General features: G+C 42.6%; 1 protein-coding gene across 1 annotated transcript; it reads left to right on the top strand.

Moving 5' to 3' along the window:
* Nucleotides 1-333: 333 nt before the first annotated feature.
* smarcd1 (SWI/SNF related BAF chromatin remodeling complex subunit D1) lies at nt 334-22,421 on the top strand. Its single transcript, XM_088915132.1, has 13 exons — nt 334-550; nt 5,496-5,677; nt 6,184-6,226; nt 6,725-6,847; nt 7,390-7,512; nt 8,244-8,360; nt 9,645-9,746; nt 12,275-12,436; nt 13,705-13,802; nt 15,527-15,662; nt 18,243-18,365; nt 19,890-19,991; nt 20,848-22,421. The coding sequence occupies exons 1-13, from the start codon at nt 365-367 to the stop codon at nt 20,899-20,901; spliced, it is 1,551 nt and encodes a 516-aa protein (XP_088771258.1). The 5' UTR covers nt 334-364; the 3' UTR covers nt 20,902-22,421.
* The last annotated feature ends 338 nt before the right edge of the window (nt 22,422-22,759 follow it).

The following is a 22,759-nucleotide window of genomic DNA, read 5'->3' as shown; positions in this document are numbered from 1 at the left end:
TTGTCTATATCGAAAACTATACTCGGCACGGGAATCTACGAGCCAGAAAGTTGCTTGCAAAAGCAAAATAATAAAACAATTAAAAATTAAACTGAATTTACAAGAGTTCTGATTTCGATTCTAGTACGATACCTAAACGTTCCGCACGTTCCATTTCATTGAACTCATATTTATTCATATTAAAGAAAAATTACGAATAAACGTTGCTTTCACATCCTTCAGCAATATGGCTTCCATTGAGTTCAGCGTGCTCAGAGCCGTGTGAAAAATTGCTGCTTCTTCAGTTTCTATGACAACCAGTGAGCAAAATCTCGTACAGCCCCTCTCGCGATATCCCCTCCACCACTGGCTCAGCGGGGAGAAGATGGCGGCTCGCGGTGGCTTCCAAGCGGCGGCAGCAGGAGGCGGCGGTGGAGGGCTGGGTCCAGGGCAGCCGGGACCGGGTGCTGGGCCGGGAATGGGACCGGGGACTCCCTCGGGCCGGATGGGTCCTTCCTCGGCAGCACAGAACCACCTTTACCGCTCCCCAATGCCAGGGCCCGGATACCCGGTAAGGAGGGGGAGGCGGTAACGTCAGGGGAACAAAGGGAGCCGGGAAAGACGGAGAAGCGAGGGAGGGGGTTGTGTGTGGATTAGGACCAGCGGACACAGTGACCGTCTTTATATTTTATCAAGTGCTTAAACTGAACTACCCGGGTATACCGGTTAGAGAGAGGCGGTAGAATAGAAGTAGGCAAGGAAAAAAAAACTTCGGATGAATATCTGTTTTTCTTAGTTGTGTGCTTGTGTGGTATGTTGCTAAACCGCCGTGATATATACAGCTCATTGACCAGTTTATGTGCCGTGGGAGGTGAGGGTGGCGATGAGGTTTGCTGATCTCCCGGTGCAGCGTGCCCAGGTGATACACATGCATTGCCCAGCTGTACTGTAGGGATATCCTCTACATTGCAATATCCAGGAAAGTGACACTGAAGATGCTGAACGCACTCCGTTTCTATCTTTCCAGGCTTCTTTCTGATAAAGCACAATTATGAGCTCTACAGCTGTGTGGCCGAAGTTGCGGGTGTATATATTTTTGCAGCTCTAGTTCATTCTCTCTCACCCTTTCCCTCTTGTTTCCCTTGTTGATGAGGAATGCGGTTCACAGTATTCCCCGGTCAGAGCAAGGCTTAGGCCCGTCATAATTAAGACGGGGGGGGTGGGTGGGGGGTAATGTGTGACTAATTATCGTGGGGGTGGTCGTATTTCTCACAGATGGCGGGGAAGCAGATCTGAAAAAGCTGTTCGGGGTCTTCTTGCTGGAGAAAACGAAAATACTGAACTTTCTAAGTTTGCAACTGGCGATCAGAATATAAGCAATAGCCACGACGACTGATTTGCTGCAAATTAAATTTAGCGCCTCAGCCTCCCCTACAGTTGAAATAAGGTATCGAAGTAGGGCTGATGTGTGTTGAATTAAGGTAGTTCTCGCTATTTATGAAGAGCTGAAGTTTTTAAAGTTAGGCTTGAATATTTGAAGGAATCCCACGTTTACTAAATTATAATGTTAAAATATGAACAGCATGTACTTTTAACCTCGGTAGCAATATAAAATTTTAATCCCTTTATGATGTTTTCTGTGGCACAGCAGCATCAGATAGTATTAGACCCATGTCAGAATTTACAAGCTACAGTTTTCTTTCCAGAAGGCAAGGCCATATTTGGGTTTGTTCAAGCTAGGACAATTATTCTGAATGAGTTTGCCTTCACGAACGTGTGGAGATAAAAATCTTAAATACATGTATGGCCTGAGCAGCAGTGCTGTTTGAAATATTGTGCCAAACCACTGCACTGTGCACACTGCCTTTTGTTTTCCTGAAATTTAGTTTTTTGTCTTTGCATGTGCATTCCAAAAAGACCACCTTGGCAAACCCCACACCTCTCTTAGAGGAGGCAATCTTTTTCTAAAAGAGGGTTTGTCAATACTGACCATCTACGTTAGACCTGTTGAGTGATAGAAGAACAGAATTAAAGGGTGTCCTTTGGATCTTAGGTTAGCTCATCAGAAGGGTGACTGGGATCTTCATTCTGGATGACTAGGTGAAGAATGGACGTCACGTGTTGCCAGTGTGGATGGGCCAGGTGTGGAGTAATGTGTTCGTGTTTGGTACCAGTTAGAATTCTCTCTGTGCTGATGTCATGGATGGGTTTGTTAGGTGGGGGTGCAGTAATAGCAGGAGGAGCAACACAGAAAATCACTGGAGGTGATGACTGGAGTTCATAACAAAAGTTTGGGAGATGGGATGGTACCGAAGTTGAATCGATCTAAGCTGCCTCTAATCACTCCTTATGTAATTTCCTCACCTAAAACATTATAAATGCTAAACGCGATCCCCTTCACATGTCTCCTGCATCCCTCTGCATTTGCCCTTTGGTCACTCCTCACTTCACAGAGGGGTCTCTACCTCCTTGTCCTGTGGTCAGGCGGGTAGCCCTCAGACAAGCCGGGCCAAGCCAAATGTACTTTGACTAAAACACTCAATAAACCTTTCAATATACTTAATTCTTGGGTGTTGTTCTTCCTAGTGAATTCTGCCAACTGTAATTGGTTGGACTCTGCGGCACTGAGCTTGTGGCAGAAGGTGATTTTGCTCGCCTGGGATCTCAGACGCTGCAGAATTCGCTGCCCGCAGAAGATCTGGTTTTCTGGTGTCGTAGAGTTCGCCACCGTGCAAGCTCATCGCTTACGAGCGTCTGTGCCAGAATCGTGGCGGGGGAAGAGCAGAGCTGGACCTCTCACGCTGGTCAATAAACCCAGGGCTATAAGGCTGTGTTCTGGGCTTTTTGGTAAAGAGACCTAGATGACAGCAGTCCTCTCTGGAAGCAGAAACTGCCCTTCGCAAAGCAATTCCTAACTTAGATCAGTATGGTGCACAAAAGGGGAACAAGAGAAATTGCTGCCAGTGAAGTGTTGGGTCTATGCAAAAACTTGTGGGGCTGCAGGATACACTCCATTTTTCTCTTGGTTCCACCTGCCATTATCTTCAGATCCGACATTTTGGCACGTGCCCACACCTCATGCACCTCAAGGTGGTCACTCTGATATACCCAGGAGATAGCCGGAGCGCTTGGAAAAAAAAGATGGCGTTTCTCTGATGGGACTAGTGCAGTTTAAGCAGAACTTTTCGTCGACGTGGGAATTATTCGCCGCGGAAGCGAATTCAGTTAAATCCCTTCGGCTTACTGCCATGTTTCTTTGGTTCACGGTCAAATACTGTTAGCAATCATGTTGTTGCGTTTCAGGTCTTATAGCATCTTCTGCCTTTTGTAAGCGCGTAAATGGCGCCACTGAAAGGATGTTCTGTTCTCTCCTGTGGCCTTCAGCAGCAGCACAATATGTCTGCATGAAAGCCGCTCCAAAGCCAGCGCGCTTTACAGATACACCGATTGTTCAGGGAAGCCCAAGGTTAGTTCTGCTGCCTATGAAAGACGCGAGACGCAGCTATGTAGTAGCAGTGTGAGGGAGGGAGATGTGGAATTATTCTTGTTTGTTGTAATTTCTGGTTTATTGAACGCTCGTGTGCCTTTAGTGATAGACGCACGCTTTTGAAAGTGCGTTGCGGTAAGACATTCTCCAGTTCTTGGCCGCAAAATCCTTGCCGTTTGCAAAACGTAACGGCAGTGTCGGGGGGGAGGCACTAAATGCCAGTGCCGCAGGATGCAGAAAAGTCAAGTGGCCTACAAGTCATGAGGCTCACGTTTCGGAGTTCCTGAGCATCCTCCCCTTCAGGACGAGCGCCACGCAAAGTTAAGTGTTGTTTCTGGTGGACATTGCGTGGAGGCGCATGTTCTAGGTTAAAGGAAAACAAACACGCACGAGACCTCCTCCTCCTCGAGCCTGCATCAGATTCTCCAGGAGAAGCTTCTGTTCCGAGCCGCAGCGTCGCTGACGGAAGGGATGCGGGTTCTGTAGGGATGGTGTTGCGCTGGCCTGCGGTGCAGCGCGGCGGCCGCTCCACGGGGAGGTACGGTAGTGGTGTTGCGGAGCGGAACGCAGGAGTGGAGAGGGCCAGGAATGTGGGCTGATGCCAGGCGGCGGGCCGGCTGCTCATCGGGCTGGGGGGGCACTGCCTTGTGTCAGGCTGCAATGCATTCAGAGACACGGAGCAGGCTCTTTGAGTTCCTGGCGCATGGCTGGGTGAGTTGTTCTGGCTGCCTTAGCTTTTCTGTCCTTCTCTTCGACTGCCTCATTTGCAATTTTAAATATTCTTTTTCATCCTGTACTACTTGTTTTTTGAAAGTGCGTCAAACCATTGCTTTCGTCTTTCAGAAAGTGTGAATGAATGATGATCCTGTTTCACAGGACTGTGTCAGTGAACAGAGCTGTTATATTTATAGCATGTTCTGTAATGGCATGGGCGTTTGAAGAAACTGTTTTCACAGATTTCTCTTAACTTTCTACAGTTTATCTAGATGTTTTTAAATTGCTACCTTTTAATTTGTCTTGTGGCTAATGCAATACATTTTGCTTTTTACCCTTAGTCCTAGAGAAATGGCAGATAGTATATTTATAGGCTAAATTTGCAATTAATTATGCTGTTCTTAGTATTGTTTTCTGATTCTGTGGCTTGCTGTAATTATCACTATGCTTAGCAGGAAGAGATTGAGAGTGTAGCTTGGCACCTCGGCAGGCTTGCCCTCTGCTAAGCTTTAAGGGAGCTAGTGGCTTATTAATGCATGGGATAGACAGTATTAGTGGAGACGTCTTTGATCGTGTATACAGCCTCTTAGCACAGAGGTGTCAGTGGATGTGAGCACTGCTGTTGGTGTGTAGTGTACATCACAATTTATGTGGAAAACGTGGTGCATAAATGTAGCTGGATATTACAATTATACATGAGTAACCTTATTTTTAGCTCAGTAAAAGAAAGCAGTTCAGAAAAAAAGCAGAATTTCTTGTGCACTTAAGAGTGTGGACAGTTGCAAACAAGAGGAAGCCATTGGGAGACTCAAACATGTTTGGTAGTATCTCGTCAATCCTGAATCTCACCTAGCTGTTTCTTGAGGGAAGGTCAGGGTGTCGGCTTCAACAACATGGATGGGGTGGCTTGTTCCACCCTCCCACAACCCTTTAGGCAAAGTGCCTCCTGATCTTAGTTTAACATACACTTCCACATAGTTTTCACTTGTCCATCTCTTAGTTTAAGGCTTTAAACATTCTTTATTTTTCAGGTAATTTAAGAACCAGCTTTTTTGTTAGTCAGCACCTACTGTATACAACACATTTTATGAAGATATGTTGAATTAAAACATACATTTGCTTTGGAAATATGCCTTGTGTAATTCTTTAGACTGTGTTACTTAATTTCACCAAACAAATAGCATCACTGCACCAAACAAGTAGCGGTGTATAGCGCCAACTGCAACTGTGTAAAATGAGGCACAGAGAGCGAGATGAGTAAGTTTCATGAAATCTAAGTGGTTTTTCTTCACTCGTCCTTTCCTTTCCTCTCCAGCGTCCTGGGATGCCTCCAGGTAGTCGGATGACCCCTCAGGGCCCGTCGATGGGCCCGCCTGGCTATGGTGCCAGTCCGGTTTCGAGACCTGGCATGCCGGTGATGGACCAGTCCCGCAAGAGACCTGCACCACAGCAAATCCAGCAAGTGCAACAACAGGCGGCTCAGAACCGCAACCAACAGTAAGAGAACTTTGCTCCTTACTGCTTACTGGATAGGTGCCCTCCAGTTATACATCTGGGAAATGTGTATTGCACATTTGGTGGTGTACTATGGTTATTCTGCAGACTAAACCAAATAAAAGTAGAGCTCATAAGCATGACCTTAATCTCCAGAATTAAAACTAATTACATTTCATATTATGGTAGTGGTTTTATGATGTTAGTGAAAGCTGGGAATGTTATGCAGATTAATTGTCATGTAGTCTTCATTCAATACGAAATAGATAGCAATGTGCATAGCTGTAATTTACTTAAGCTGATAGTGAGACATCTGTACTATAAGAATTCTGATCCTACCGCATGATTGTACAGCTGCTTTTATTTTTTTCTTGATTGATCCAAACTATACATTGTGCGTTTGCAATGCAAATTGCATCAGCAATGTCGGTTAATGTGGGTTTTATGAGTAATGAGGGACGGGCCTTTCCTAATGCGTTAAGTTCAGCAAATTTTCCCTTTATCCTCAGTGCAAAGAAAAAAAAGATGGCGGATAAAATTCTACCTCAGAGGGTGAGTGTAAGAGTTTTAAACACGTGTTGCTGAGTCTTTAAGGAGTCCAAAACCATGTGTCTCGCTTCTTTGAATGTAAAAATGAAGTATTTGCCAATTGTTTTCTAAAGAGTTATGTTCTCCAAGACAGCTTTGAAACCTTAAACATTGTAGTATGAAGTGCATATACTTAAATCACCTTCTAGAGACTGCTGTGACGTGGATGTCTTGGACCACATTTTAAGATGTTTAAAACCTGGGTTCTTTGCATCTAAATCAAACTGAAGAATAGTTGCAAAAGATTACTGATAATATTCCTCTCTGTGTGAGTGAAAGAGGCAGATGTCTTTCGGTACAGTGATCATTAAACCTCTGTCACTTGGTAACAATTAAAGCTCTTCTATTGAATCTAATTGGTTTTTGCACTTTTCCCACAACATCTGTGCACGCAGTCTGTCTTGTTTCGCAGTTGAATTGAACTTCTGACAGCTACTTAATATTCTCAAACTTCCCATACAGATCAGAGAGCTGGTACCAGAATCGCAGGCCTACATGGATCTTCTGGCGTTCGAGAGGAAACTGGACCAGACTATAATGAGGAAAAGACTTGACATTCAGGAGGCACTCAAACGGCCTATCAAGGTGAAGGCAGCAAAGATAAATTGAAGCACACCTTTTTAAACTTGACTATGAATTGGTTCAGTTTAAAGGAATGTTAAGGTGAAATTGACCAGTTCAGATGTTGCTCTGCTTGCATGTTTAATTTGATTTGTTCAGTATTGAGTCTTGAGTACCAATGCAGTGACCCGTGCTGGACTCCTGTTGCTTGACTTGCTAAACTGCAATGTTACGTTTGCAGCATTGCATGATGGAGGTTGTCAATCGCAAACGGCAAAACTAGTAGTATGATTTTTTTATTTGGGATTTTGTCTTTTGCAAACCATGATTTGTTATATTATTTTCCGTAATTTGAGATTGGATTTTATTTATTTATTTAAATTTATAAAAGGTGTTGGGTGGGAGAATTTCTTTTTCAAGATCCCATGTTAGGTGAGCCATTCTCCGGAGTCCATCTGGACAGATGAAAAGCATGCGGCTGCCTGTTTGAAGCAACTGAGGATTTAACTTTGATCTTGAAATTGTTTGAAACCCTTGTCAACCCATTTTTTTTGTCATCCCTTTAGCAAAAGCGAAAGCTTCGCATTTTCATTTCAAATACGTTTAATCCTGCCAAGCCTGATGCGGAGGACGGCGAGGGAACTGTGGCCTCCTGGGAGCTGCGTGTGGAAGGCAGACTCCTTGAGGATGTGAGTATGTTGCCCTTCCAGGGACAGTGTGGGTGGGGGCTGTATTTTATCGGTAGGGAGAGAAACTGGGACACGTGAACATCACGATCAGGGCCCTGGCAGAAGAAAGCTGTGCTAGGCTGGGCAACCCCGTCTCTCCTTTAAACTAACAGCAGCAAGAGTTGCATGTTGCTTACTTCATGGCTGTTTCAACTGCGGCCCTTCTAGTCCGCTTTGCTCCAGTTCTTCTGTGCAACTAACACCTTGTTATATGGACAGTGTCCATATAACTTTATAGCACTAAAGCACTGGAGTGGAGTGGATTGGGCAATAGCCCTGGCTAAGTTGCTACATTTTGGCCTCCTAATCCAGGATTTGAATGTCTTTCTCCTTATTTGTGAATGTTTACCTCATTTACCTCTTTGTACCACTGCATTCCCAGCTGAATGTGGCCGGTGGTGCCAGCCTGGGTTAGTTGGAAATGTGCAGTGTTTAGAATCATGAGAGAATGTGGCCGGGACTGTGCGAAACTGAAGGATTCTCACTGGTCTTCAGCTCTCCTTGCTCCTTGGTGTGGTGTGAGGTGAATTTGATGAGTTATTAAGGCAGCCACGTAAAACATGCTGTAGCTATTGTGCCGTAATTGCAGGCCCTATGATTATTTTGCCATTGTTGAATACATTGCAGGTGATGTTGCAGTCCCAGCCTTTAATGCTTTAGTAACCGGTTTCTTGCCCTGGCCTGTATTTCAGACAGCTGTATCCAAATATGATGCCACGAAACAGAAAAGGAAATTTTCCTCTTTCTTCAAATCTCTGGTGATTGAATTAGACAAGGACTTGTATGGGCCTGACAACCACTTGGTGGAGGTGAGTGTGAAATACTGTTCTTCATTAGCAAGGTCTTTTCCTTTGGAGGAGAGGACCTTTCCTAATGCATTAAGTTCATTATTCGAGGGTTCTGTTCGCCTTCACTTTCTTTTCAAATGGCCATTAAAATCTATACCATTTATAGATGTTCAGATTTAAAATGTCAGAATAAACTCAAACTTTTCTAGCTTTTCTGGCTGCATGGAGGTCATTGCAAAGTGCTTTCCTTATGCAGACGTTGTCAGAAGATGCCCTTGCACCGCTTATCAAGAAAATAAACTGCAGAGTTAATATGGAAATAATGGAAGCATTAATTTTCATGAGAGAATGCCTTTGCAGAGAGGATCGGATACACAGAGCAATGAACTAGCTAATTAGGGCACCATATTAGCAAGTTATTTTTTTTAAAAGCTGTTAAAAAGGCTTATTGAAGTGAAATATAGTGACAGCAGATGAACACGTCTGAGTTAATGGGGTGGTTCGGAATTGATTTTTTTTATCATCTTGGCACAAAAGATGTGTTCTGCCGGCTTCTTTTGTCAGAATTAAAATCCAGAAATGAAAAGGCCCATTAAATGAAGTCTCCAACCTTAATGACAAGAAGGAGAGAGCACTGCGGAAGAATGTGGAGTGTGGGCGTTTTTCCACTTGGGCCTCAACAGAGTGAAAAACCTGAAAAGACAGACAGGCTGCAATAAACCAGATGGTGCTTTTCACCAAAACTGGGTGACGAACAATGCATCTGTTCTTGAAGCTTTTGGTGTAAAAGTCTTGAGCATGTTTCCTTGACGTTGCAGCATCTCCTGAGTAGATGAGGCATGGGCAGTGCAGAATTTCTGACAGGGAAGAAAGCAATGTATTTTTCACTGTGACCATATTTTTCACCTTACTTCTCGAGCTGTACTCCAGGTAAACGAAGAATACACAGTACCACATTCCTCAATGGAATGATTGACTCTGATGCATAGTTAACACAGATCCAACCAAGAGCTGATTGTAAAAACTAGACTCCTTGTTTGACTGGCTGCTTTTATTGAAAAATTTCCCAAGGGGTGGGCTAAATTGTTTAAGCTTATTGAAACCACTGAGTTCATCTCTCACCTTGTGATTTAATTTGGGAAAAGCTTAATCTGTGTCGGCCTGAAGCGAAGGCTTCTCCTCAGGCTGTGCGGGATTGAAAGAGTGGAAATACACTAATTATCTGTGCATGTGAATGTGCCAGATGGAGTGAAATGGACGTCTGTGATTAGGACCTAATAAAGGATATATTGTGACTGTTTTCAGTGGCACAGGACTGCTACCACCCAGGAGACAGACGGTTTCCAGGTGAAGAGACCTGGTGACGTGGGAGTGCGCTGCACAGTGCTGCTCATGCTGGACTACCAGGTACTAACGCCACAGTGGGAAGTAGTTGTACAAAATGGTGCTTAGTGCAACGAGCCAGGACCAGCTGTGTTTAAACCCGTCGCACATTTAAACGGACTGCGTGCACTGCGAGTGTAATGTCAACCAATAAACCACAATGGCAAAAATAAATTGAGGGAAAGGTGAAACAAGCGGATCATTCACTACATTTTAGCCTTTGCATTTGGGATTCATCCTTTTGCCTCGTCCGCACATTGCGGCTGCACCTGGGGATTCTCCTTCTTCCCAATGGGAGGTGCCCAGTACATTTCCGGTGGAATTCTCACCGGGTGCTCAGCCCACTTCAGCTCGGTCCTGTTGATCTGGAGCTCCACTCTGAGTCTCTCCTGGATAGCTGAGAGCTGAGAACAGTGGGGTATATGGACAAGTCAGGGAAGGGGGGGGGGGGTCCTCTGGTGTGTCCTGGGTTGGCCTTTATCCCCCCTCCCAGTGGGAAGTGCCCCGTAGATCTGCAGCGAGGTCCTAACTGGGTGCTCAGCCCACCGCAGCTGGGTCCTGTTGATCTGGAGCTCCACGCTGTGTCTGTCTTAATAGCTGGGAACGAGCCCAGCAGCCCTGCAAAGAAACCTCATTTCCTCTGCTTGAACCCTCTGTCTGATTCTTTCTGTCATCACCAAGAATTCCTGGGGATAGGTGTGGATGGGGGTCAACTTCTAAACTGCAAGGCCCAGTTGGCCAAATATACAGGGGTGCTCCAGAAAAATAATCAAGGTGCAACACCAATAGTGAATGACAAATTAAAATTAAAAGTTTACTGCAACACTTAATGAAAGCAGCGTTGATATTTACAAGAAAACCAGGAAAAAAGTTTTAAGACTTAAGGGTGAACATTTTCATTTTCATCACATTTCCAGTTTAAAAATGGTAGAATTCTTTTAAGGTTTAGCCAAAGCCTGTTCCAGCAACACCAGATGCCAGTTGGTGGTGAAAAGATTCATATCATTTGATTATCTTGGTGAAGAGCTGGAGGGGAAAGGCATGACCTTGACTAAGTTTTATAGCCTTGCGTAGCGGAAAGGCCAAGTTTGAAAACAGACGATGAAAGTCTTCCTTTCGCAGTGCCCAAGAAACTAAAGCTGCAATTGAGTGTTCTTTACAAAGGAAACTGGTGCTGCGGATGTTTGCTTAGCTGAAGTTCACTTTTGTTGCATCACCCGCAGGAGCTACCAAAGACTGCCACATGGTGGCAGCAGAGCAGCGCCTCTTGCATATCTTAAAGGGGATCTGTGGTCCCAGTTCCTCAGGCCGGTTATTACATCTCGGTAACTAATTGAAGATATTGCGAAAGTTTACAGACTACAAATTAAGTGCAAAATTGTGAACTTAATGAAAGTACTGTGTGGTCGCCATTGTTGTCGCAAACCCTTAGTCTCGCTGTGGGTGAAAGCAAGAGCTTGCACTAGTTGTGACCTGAAGCGACCCTTCCTGCTCACTGGTCAATACAGTAACCGATGTAGTGTGATGTATAAACGAATAAGTACAGGTTGTGCAGCAGACATTTCACTGCAGAAATGTTCATTGTGATCGCCAAAACCTTCTCAAAGTTGAGAGCAATATTTCTATACTGTTCTGTTTTAAAAAAGATTAAGATTAAAAATTATTAAAAAAATTAAAAGTAATAATAATAACTTACACTTATATAGCGCTTTTCTGGGCACTCCACTCCACCACCACCAATGTGCAGCCCCCACCTGGATGATGCGACGGTAGCCATAGTGCACCAGAACGCTCACCACACATCAGCTATCAGTGGGGAGCAGCGCAGAGTAATGAAGCCAATTCATATATGGGGATTATTAGGAAGCCATGATTGGTAAGGGCCAATGGGAGATGTGGCCAGGACACCAGGGTTACACCCCAACTCTTTTTGAGAAACGCCTTGGGGTTTTTAATGACCACAGAGAGTCAGGACCTCGGTTTTTATGTCTCATCCGAAGGACAGTGCCTGTTTACAGTACAGTGTCCCCTTCACTATACTGGGGTATTAGGACCCTCATGGACCACAGGGTGAGCACCCCCTGCTGTCCACACTAACACCTCTTCCAGGAGGCTTCCAAAGTATTCACAAGCATGCTTGTTTACAATGTGATACAGCCCCATCACCTCACCGGATGTTTTGTTGCCTCAGATTTGTTGTATCAGAATTGGGCATGGTAGAATATGTCTCTGCACATATGTGAAAATTGTCTATTTTATTATGTATATTGGGGGTTTTACATGTTAGTGTGTACATTATACTTTCATTGTGGTTTGAAATGCACTCATCAAAGCAGATTCTTTCTAACCACAAAATATACTATAAATATAGCGAAGCAGTTCCTCTTTACTTTTTTTGTGGTCTGAATGTTTTGCTAAAGAATATCTATCTCTGTAGTTGGACACCCGATGACTAGGAGAATCGAGTTTTTTCAGAGCTTGATTTAATCTGAGTTTGTTTTATGCTTTGATTCTAATTTTAACCTAAACCTTCTACCCTTGCGGTCCTCCAGCCTCCTCAGTTCAAACTGGACCCTCGACTGGCTCGCATGCTGGGCATTCACACCCAGACCCGCCCGGTCATCATCCAGGCCCTCTGGCAATATGTCAAAACCCACAAGCTGCAGGACCCACACGAACGGGAGTTTATCAACTGCGACAAATACCTCCAACAGGTAGGAGGAGCTGTTTGCTTCACTTCTTCATTCTTTATGTGACTGGCTAAGGTAGTTGAGAACAAGCTCTTGAGCTCTTGTTTACTGTGATAACCTCGGAAGTGAAGCATGGAGCCATTTGAGTGAGGCATCTTGCTAAGGGGTACAACTGCAATGTGCCAGCCAGGATTTGAATATGTGACTCTCTGGTCCATGTTGCTTTAAGCATTATTATATTTACTGTTTTAGGTTGTGTGTGTTCTTTATTTTTGAAGTGTATTTAGAAGACAAGTCAACATAGTCATGCCACTGGTGTGGAAAACCTGGTTCATGTTCATCTACTCTGACTCTACAGAGAGCAGCTGATATTACACTTGACTATTTTGACCACTTGAAGTTTTAAGCAGGCATCTTTTTTTAGCTTAAGTATGTAATTTAAGATGAATATATGTGTAAAAGTCTCTACAATTAATGAAATGTGGAGTGCAATGAACAGTCTTTGTTATGGGTGAAAACAATCATATACAATATAAATATCATTTTATGCATAAAGGTAAATAGTGTTAAGATGTATTGGTTAAAATTATATATTTAAATCACCAGATATTTTAATGATGTACAGGGCACTTGTAAGACCTTGTTTAGAATATTGTGTATAATTTTGGTCATCACATTAAAATCATTTATTGTTGCTCTGGAATCTGTCTTGACCTACAATCTCCGTCTTAAAGGAATTTCCTCCTCTGAGAGGTTAAAGTAATGGGACCTACTTAGTCTTGAGCACAGAAGACTATGTGGGGACCTGACTTGAAGTGTTCAAAATCCTCCAATGCATTCACAGTGTCATTCCAGCTAACTCCTTCAGAATCAACAGTGAAACATTAATAGCAGATACTCCGTCTTTTTTCTAGAAACAGCCAGACTAGATCATTTGATCGATTAGCTACTAAGCAACCAAACAACCTGAATTGGACAAATTGCTTTCTTTCATTTGTAACCTTTCTTATGTTCTTATTATTATAAGTTCAGGAAATGTGAAATTGGATCTTGAAAACGTAAGAGCCGCTCTTTCAAGTGTACTTCAAACTTTGTGATTTTTGGAGTTTCTGTTCTGTGCACGTCTTCTGTTTTGAATGATGTTCTGCTAATCTCATTGGAAAGATATCTTCACGTATTATTGTTTTTAGCTGTCAAGACTCTGAGCATGATCTGCTTCTCTCGTCTTCATCTGACGCTACAGATGCTCCCAGTGTCGATTGCATCAATCCAACTGCTTGTCAATCTTGTAGATATTTGAGACCCAGCGAATGAAGTTCTCCGAGATCCCTCAGCGTTTGCACGCTCTGCTGATGCCCCCAGAGCCAATCATCATCAACCACGTCATCAGGTGAATATGCCTCCAGGCCTCCAGGCCTCCAGCCTCACAGCTGTGTGCAGTCTGCTGCATTGGTCAGCGCCAGTCAGTTTGCTGCTGTGCATCTCAGTAGTTCACAAATGCAAATTTGAGAAAAGTTGTCTCTGTTCCATGAATAGGTCGTGGTGGGGGGGTATTTGAGAACAATTTACCTGTATCCCAACACATTTTGTCACGCTTGCCCTGGCGGCTGCTGCTGCTGCTCTGTCTCCCGTCTCCGCCTGCTGCAGAATACTAATCATCTGGACACTCGGAGCACTTGGTGTCGGTATACGGTCACACCTCTTCCAGGTGCTCGTCAGAATAAGTGCTCGGGGCTCTGTCTCTGCGTTTGGACACTGAGCCCCTCGAGTGCATTTTCTGTCTTTTTCTCCCCTGTTTGGCTTTGCTTGTTATCTGAGCTTTGTTCCCATGACCGCGTCCTTGGATCACCCCTTTGATCCAAGATGTGTCTGGCTGAACACTCAGATTGAAGCCTTGACCTCTCACCTGGATCCTTCTTGGCTTTGTCTGCTACCGTCTCCCTCCCGGTTACATCCCCTGCTTCGTTTGCATTTCGACCCTGTTCTGCCCTAATGCGCAGTATACCCACATACCCACTCTAGGCAGCGATGAGAAGGACTTATAATTCCTCACGTTCTCATGGTAGAATCACAGTCACATGAAACAGTTGTATGATCTCAGGTGTACCATGCAGGTGTTTCGCACAGAAGCAGTGGGTTTTCAATTGCTTCATTAGGGAAGGACAGACCCTGCAACAGTGCGCTGCAGCAACACGGTCTCTGTGTAAGCTCCCCACTCTGCCCTGTTCCTGTAACCCTCAGCACTGCCCAGCTGTTCGCTGTCAGCACCCTCCTCTCAGTTCCCCGGATCTCGGCTGCCTCTTGCTCAGCAGTTGGGCTCTTTGCACTCCTGGATCGAGCTCCGAGTCCCACCTCTGGAGCGTGACATTGCACATTTATTGTGTGACTTGTATAATACGCCACTGCAAAATTTCCGGTTGTTCTCATGCGTTAAAAATAAAACTTAATTTTAAAGGAGGGTATACATGAGTAGGATGGTAGGCACGATGAATGTAGGCTGAGGAAATGTTCTTATTTTAATTTTAATTGTGCAAGACAAAACTAAGTGGGCTAAGGCCAAAGTAACTATTAATTAGCATCTCCTCTGCCAAGGATATGATGGTTTTATGGATCTCTCCCAGCTTACAGCTTGTAAACACCCTAACATAGTTCAAGTAGGCACCTGCGTCAGCATGCGTAGGCTGCAAAGGGACAAGTAAAGGTTTATTCCATGCTGAAAAGAGAAGAAAGGAAAAGTTTCGGCTATGGAGCCTTCTTCAACACCCGAAACCGAAATTTTGTGTTTCCTTTTTTCTTTTTTCAGCATGGAATGAACCTTTACTTGTTCTTTAATACCCTAACATGTTTTTATTGTGCAGTATGTACAACACTGTAGGCAGCATTGAGCAGGACTTATAATTCCTCACATTCTCATGGTAGAGTCATGGTCACAGTTGTATAATCTCAGGTGTACCACACAGGAGCAGTGGGCTTTCAATTAAGTCATTAGGGAAGGACAGAGCCATCCTGTCTCCAGATGGCATTATTGACCTAGCTAACCAATTACTTGCATGCTATAAAAAAACTAACCACTGTCCAGAGTGCAGTCTGTCAATGTTACATCTTGTTATACAGTGTTGACCCCAATGACCAGAAGAAGACGGCCTGCTATGACATTGATGTAGAGGTGGATGACACACTGAAGACCCAGATGAACTCCTTCCTGCTGTCCACAGCCAGCCAGCAGGAGATTGCAGGGCTGGACAACAAGGTAACATGGGTTTTTAATGCAGGCATACCGATGTGTCATACTATTGAAGGAAATCTATACTCCATACTTTTTTTGGGGTCTAGTTACAAAAGTAATCATCTTTGAAAATGATTGTGGGCCCTTCCCACGTATGGGCGTTAAGATTAAGTGCTATCTAAAAATCAAACTATGCATTTAATGTTTTTTGGTCTACAAAAACTCTTTATTTTCGAAGAATGTAGCTGTTTGTAGACCAGCCATGCATTCATGAACACATGCCAAAGTGTTTTTGTGGTTGTGTGAGATGTTTAATAATGTGTACGTACTCTAACGTGGGCTTGTGGAATTGCAGTTTGCTTCACTGAAGCTGCTTTTGATGGAATTGGTACAAATATGCCATTCTTTATGAGCTTCTCAAACACTGCACCATTGTTCGACAATTACAGAATATTTTGCTGGGGTGTAAAGTCTTTCCATCCTTATGGGATTTTTTCGTCATATTTGCTGCTTGGCGTCCTGATGCTGGAAATGTAATGTCCTGTGGATCTACTTAACACAGCAGTTACACCTGTTTTTTATAACCAAAATTCCCTTTACAGTACCCATTTAAGGTTAAGGTGTCCGAGTAATTGTGCTCAGCCCTGCATATGTTGCTCAAATAAATTAATCTGTGCATTCTGACATTGTCTGGATTTTTTCTGAATGTGTATCATTACCTTATTTGCAACCCTGCTGAAATATTGCTTAGTATCAGGGAACACCACTGTAAGAGATGCTGTCCTTCCAGTTAAACACTTAATCAGCTTCCTGACTGTTTTATTACAGTCTTGTCAGACTGCTCAGAAGAGTAGGGATGCTTACCCTGATGTCCTGACTAGGTTCTACCCCGGCTTTATACAGCTTGTCCCGCCCTAAATGTTCCACCTTGCTTCAGGTATTGAAGTAATGTCACACTGCTCCACCTGACCCACTACTGTGTAGGTGGGCCTTTAGTAGAGGACATACTTCTCCTAAATGTAAAGTGCAAGTCCCTATAGATGGAAAGATATATAATTGCAAGGAATTACATGGTTTAGTCTGTCTTGATACCAGTGTGATCAGAGAAGGTTTAACATCTTGTAAGCACCTCTTAGGAGATGCAGGAAGCCAGAGTTTGTAGATTTCTGCTCCTAAAATTATTCCCTAAAACATTTAAGACATTTCAAGTTCTCAGGGTCTGGGCTGTGTAATATAGTTTTTGCTCAAGGCAAAGCAGCTCATTATTCAGGAGATCTGTTTACTTTGAGGTTCACGGTAAGGTTTTGGTTATTGATTTCTGCAGTCACTCAAGGTCCTATTTATTTTTTCCACTTTTTCCATTCTTTCATTTTTTGTTTGTATGCTTTACACTCATCCAGTTAAAAATATTGATTTTTTTTTTAAATGTGCAAACTTGTAATGAAAATCAAAACTGTTGGTAAACATTCAGTGATTCAACAAATATCTAGTTTATGGATAAAATGCTTAAATTAAAAAAGTTTTAAATGAAAACATTTAAGGATTATGACAGTCAGTTAAAATGTTGGCAAGATCCCTATGAGGAATTCAGGGATCTGTGTGCTTCTGTCTGTTTCCGAGTTAGGAGCAGCCTTATCTGCAGTGACAAAGAGAGAATTAATTCACTACTTCTGCTTGCATGCAGCCAGGAATGTGGCTTGTAGCTCTGCACCAAAAATTAAGCATTCTGCACACATTTCAATGGCTTCTGCACCCAGGCTGCCTCCTTATCAGTGGGAAAAAAACAAGGCTGTTTTTGCAAGACATGTTTTCCATATTTTTTTTAATGTATTTCTGTCAAGGCATCTTACCATTTGTTGTAAAGATTTTTTTTTTTTACCATTTTATCTAAAGTCTGTAGCCGGATGGGGTTTTCACAGCAGGCGATAAATCTTTATATAGGTAGTCTTGGATGATGTAGGTCTGAGTTGTGATTGGTGGTTATAGTGTTACGAATTCACAATGCTAAAACATAAATCTCAATCTCTTGCTACATTTATCATCCCATGAGCTTTTGGAAAAGGTCTTTCAATAATGCTGTTTTCTCACAAAGCTTTACATGTTACAAGGGATAGAAAAACACAAGATGTCACGGAAAGTACTTCTGCGTACTTTTCCACATTGAACTAATGAACCCTCTCTGGACTTTGCTATAGGACAGCACCTGACTTCTTATAGAACTGGAAACGGTTGTTTTGTGTACTAATTTATGTTGATTAAATCTAACTCCAAAACCTTTTTTACTGTTTTCTTGACCATAGCTGAAACTGCTAGTATTGGGACTGTCAGATATTCTAAGAAACTTCAGCTGGTCCTTTTTATTTAGTCATTTGTCACAGTTATTATTAATGTGCCATTTATAAAAAAAGTCCTGTAATTCTGGTAGTTTATTTTTAAATATCTAAAACAATTACAGCCTTTTTTTAGCCCCTAGCCGGCAATGTTTTATCCCATCATGCACTGATTAGATCAACGTAAATTTAATCTAAATTAAGTGCTTCCTTTTCTGTTCTCAGTTCAAAATGATTGTATTTAGATCCTGTGATGTCTGCTTTCTCTTCCCAGATCCATGAAACTATAGAGACCATCAACCAGCTCAAAACGCAAAGGGAGTTCATGCTGAGCTTTGCCCGAGACCCACAGGGATTCATTAATGACTGGCTGCAGTCACAGTGCAGGGATCTGAAGGTGGGTCTCCCACAAAGCATTTCTGTCTACACATCTCGGCAGTGCCTGAATCTAAAGTGACTTGATTGCACTGATTGAAAATGTTATCTGTTGCATACAAGAGTTGCAAAAGTCTTAACTGATCTAATGCCTTGAGGTGCCTGATTTTGGTTAAACATCAGTCATATGGAGTCCGAACCGCTGAGTAAATCATCTCTAACAAGTTGAGAATATAGGACAAAGATAAAAGCTTTGCACTGGAGTGTCAAAGGTCAAACACTGGATAAAACAACCGTTTAGCTTCAGAGTTTTGAAATCCTTTCTGCAGTGTTGTGCAACCTAGTCGCTACAGCCAGGATAGTTTAGTAGTGTGGAGTAGTGGTTAAGGCTCTTGACTCCCAGATGGAAGTTTTGGGGTTTCAAATCCCATGTGGGAAGCCTTACCCCTAAGGAAAATACTTCCTGCAGATTCCTCCAATAACTGCCTTGTTGGATGAGCACATCTTTTTGAGTTGTCACTGTAAATTATATAATTGTAATTTACAGTAATATAATTGTGCAGTACAATAATTACCATTGCAATGGTAATTATTGAAAAAAATAATTGAATTACTGTAAATATATTTTTTCTTTAACTCTTTAAACAAAAGAATAAAAAAGGTGAGATGTGAATAAAATGAGTCTGGAAAAATAAGTGTAGCTGGTGTTACTTCACACATGGGCGGCTGATTTATTTTAAATGCAGGATTCTTGTATATCTGCCTTGTCCTAAGTTATGTAATTTTATCTTATTCAGCTTCCCTTCCTGTTAAGCAAATGCTTACTGTAGTCTCTCTTGGCAGAGGTCCCAAGGTAACTGAATCAAGGGACGCTCAGCAGTGTTGTTAGCTGTAACAAATGCACCCGTCAGTACTGTGCTTGAACTCCCATCCATGGCCATAAGTGAGGTCCCGTGAATTTTCTGTGAAACCCTGTAGAAAATTGCAGTTTGCTGTTTGGCCTGTGTTATAATAGGTCAGTCACAAAGTGTGGACTGGTACTAGTAAAATGACAAACTACTGACTGTTTGCCCTTTAATAACTTTCATAATTGGCATTTTTACCACTGTGAGCATGAGTTTTGAGCATGATATTGAACAGCTCCCCAATTGTATGTCAGCACTTTATGATGACTACTGACAGTCCAAGTGTACTATAAACCCTCCAATGCACCAGTCACTTTATTTTATACCGTATTAGATTTTTTTATTCTTATTATTTCATTTATGTATTTATTTTGTTTTTCATGTTTATTCTTCAAGTAATCTGATTATATCTTATGGTTTTATGTTATGTTGTGCCTGATGTCTTTGTTTTACTGTTTTTATTGTTTTATTGTTTCACTGTCATGGGCACACTGAGGCAATTTCCTAACAACTAAGTTGGTATGGCAATAAATATTGAAATATAGAATCTTTTGTGTGGTGTTTGAGTGGCAGAAGCCTTAGGTTAAGTGGCCAGTATTTGGTTCCTAAGGGGTCTCAAACGTGGACCGTTCTGTTCCCAGACAATGACTGATGTGGTGGGCAACCCGGAAGAAGAGCGCAGAGCTGAGTTCTACTTCCAGCCCTGGGCTCAGGAGGCAGTGTGCCGCTACTTCTACTCCAAGGTAACCTCTGATGTGAGCTGTGAGCTGCGAGTGGTTTACGTCTTCCTCATCTGTCGGGGGATTCTTCAGCTCTGATATTTCAGCTTGTTCTGCGGGTCTGAACGGCAAGGCAGCCTTTGCTGCAAGTTTGCAAAACTATCGGTGTCTTGTGTCTGGATTTGTTCATAGCTCCTTGAAAAGATTTAGCAGTTAAGCATTTACATATTTGTGAACTGGGATGAAGTACAGCTTCTTCATAATTCTGTTACAGTTTGCACAGGATCAAACAGATCAGTCTGTTCCAACTCCTTTGAAAACGTCATGGTGCTGTTTCTCCATTTAACACTCTGTTACTGTTTGTGGGAAAAGTAACGTTTTCTGGATTAGGTGAATTCTGTGATGATTTAGGTTATGAAAGGATAGTTTAAAAGGAAAGCTGGACAACACCTGCTCAGAAGGTAAAATATCTTAAGTAATTTTGTACAGTGTTGTGTGTGCAGGATATCCAGATCTCTTTAAACAGCAGTACTTGAAGAGCTTGGAGAAGCTGTTAAAGTGGTGCAGTTAAACTTTCTGGTTTAGTTTATTAAAAGCCGAGTTGAAGTGAAAAATCCACAGACATATTAGCCCTCTGCTCCTAGGTTTAGACATCCCTAAATTTAAAACCTTTTCTCATAGATGGAGGATGTGTTTTAATCATCACAAGTATATTTTTATATATTCTCGAGCAAACGCTGTTCTGCTTTCCTTTTGCCTAGCTGCCACTTTTTTGACTGTGTATTCTGTGTTTTCACAAAATATTGCATGATCTGCATTAAAGTCATAGAACACTTCAGTCACTCTGAAGACATCAACGTGTGATTTCCTTCTGTTTCAGGTCCAGCAGAGGAGGCAGGAGCTGGAGCAGGCTCTTGGAATCAGAAACACTTAGACCTGAGTGATTTCAACCAGGAGGGGGCATGGCCAGGGCATGGCAAGTGGGAGGGTCACCAGAACAGTGCTCCACTCACAGACTCTATGACTCCATCATTCTTAATATGCTGCCTTTAAACAGGGCTGAAGCTATTGTCTGCCCAAAAGATAAGGCCTTCTGAGTCTGATTATATCAAACACCACCCAGATAGCCAGCGGCACCATGTGGAGATCCTCCCTCTCTCCTCATAGTGGGTTTTGTTCTCATCTGGTGCCCTGATTGCCTGTAAACCTGAATGCACCCCATCTGTCCTCCTGACGTTTCCAGAACTGCCTTGCCTCCACAGTGGACCTTTAGTATACAGTGAAAACTACTTGTAGTGACTGTTCGATAACATTTTTCAGAAGTAGGAATCCTTATATGGCCATTTTTCTGAATGGCCTCCATTGATCTGTGATCCAGCTGTCGATGTAGCCTTTGAGCAGTGTTTGACTGTATTTGGTGCTGACATCTCACAGGGTTTGGCACCAGTGCATGAAGTAGAGGTGTGTGACAATGGATCATCGATCCGTGGCTCCTTGACCTTTTCTTTGCACGGTGACTTTCCCTGAGTAGTAACCTACCTACAGTTAACCAGCTGGGTGTTGTGAACCTGATGAATTAACTGATGCTTTTAAACATTGTTCTTTCATTGGCAGCTTTTCCTCCAAACTCCTCTCTGTAGCTTCCCAGGTTCAGTCCTCTAGACAAACATAAGTGTTCTGACTGATACAAGCTGTGACGCAGCACTGGGATTTGCCTTGAAGGGACCATTTATCTGCTTTTTTGTGGGGGTTTGTGACCCTCACTCTTGTTGAGTTTAGAATACTAAAGACCAACTAGATAAGCACCGTTCTCTAGCCACAGGTGTTTGAGTGTAGGCAGTATGCCATAGGTTAGTCTAGTTAGCTGAATTACATACCGATCCTGTGCCATTTTTATTTCCTCTACAAGGAGTTGTGGAAGGAGGGGATGGGACAGTGAATAAGTAAAGAGAGCTGGGATGTGGAACCCAGTTATTGTGGTGGATGTAATCATTTATATCCATTTAATCTTTGTGTATGTTTACCCTTAAGATTCAAATGATAAGAAAAAAGGCTGCAGAAATACCAATATTGAATTATTATGTTAGACTTTTTATTGCAACAAGCCATACGTAAATCATAAAGCAATTTTGACTTTACTATGGAAAGTTGACTTTGTAACAAAACTCCACTGGGTGGGATAGTATCTGGTTATTGAAGTTAGTGGTAGAGATACAGAATATGCGCATATTACTCCCTTTCCTCTCGTGTCAAGTTACACTGACATGCAATTTAATTGTAACTGTTGGATTAGTGTGTCTGCAGCAGCAGCAATCCCTGGAGGCTCAAATACATTAATATAATCAGTCTAAGGGATTTTTTTTTCTTCTCCCCCTTTATGGACCAAATTGTTTTGTTGTATTTTGTATTTACTGTGTTACCCTTATTTTAATAAAGAGCTTCTTGACTTTAAAAGTGCTTTATCTTTTTTTTATGCATGGTCCCAAAAGCGCCAATGAACTTGTTTTGTTTCATTGCTGTAGTTTTTCAAGTTTTAAATGTGAGGACTCTGAGTAATGCATCACAGAAGAGACTTGAGACTAATTGTAATTCTGTAGAAACACAATCTCATCATTCCCAGTTTGAAAAGATACTAAGAGATGCAGTTTAGGATGCCATCACATGTATGCGTTCTTCATGCGGTAACATCTCCCCTGTGTTTTCTTTTATTTGCCTTCTTAATTCTTCCCATCTGAAATGTTCTGGGACAGGTCTGCTCACGGCTGATGAGAAAGTGGGGTGAGGTACCTAGT

The sequence above is a fragment of the Atractosteus spatula genome, chromosome 1 (genome assembly GCF_055471065.1).
Source record: "Atractosteus spatula isolate fAtrSpa1 chromosome 1, fAtrSpa1.hap1, whole genome shotgun sequence".
Classification (NCBI taxonomy): domain Eukaryota; kingdom Metazoa; phylum Chordata; class Actinopteri; order Semionotiformes; family Lepisosteidae; genus Atractosteus; species Atractosteus spatula.
Note: the sequence above shows the minus strand (reverse complement) of the source record. Positions and strands in the feature narration are given on the sequence as shown.

Excerpts from the sequence above, each read along its gene's own strand:
- smarcd1 (XM_088915132.1), top strand. The coding sequence starts at position 365 with ATGGCGGCTCGCGGTGGCTTCCAAGCGGCGGCAGCAGGAGGCGGCGGT. Across the intron at positions 5,678-6,183 it reads GCTCAGAACCGCAACCAACA|TGCAAAGAAAAAAAAGATGG; the intron begins GTAAGAGAACTT and ends CTTTATCCTCAG. Across the intron at positions 15,663-18,242 it reads TTGCAGGGCTGGACAACAAG|ATCCATGAAACTATAGAGAC; the intron begins GTAACATGGGTT and ends TTCTCTTCCCAG.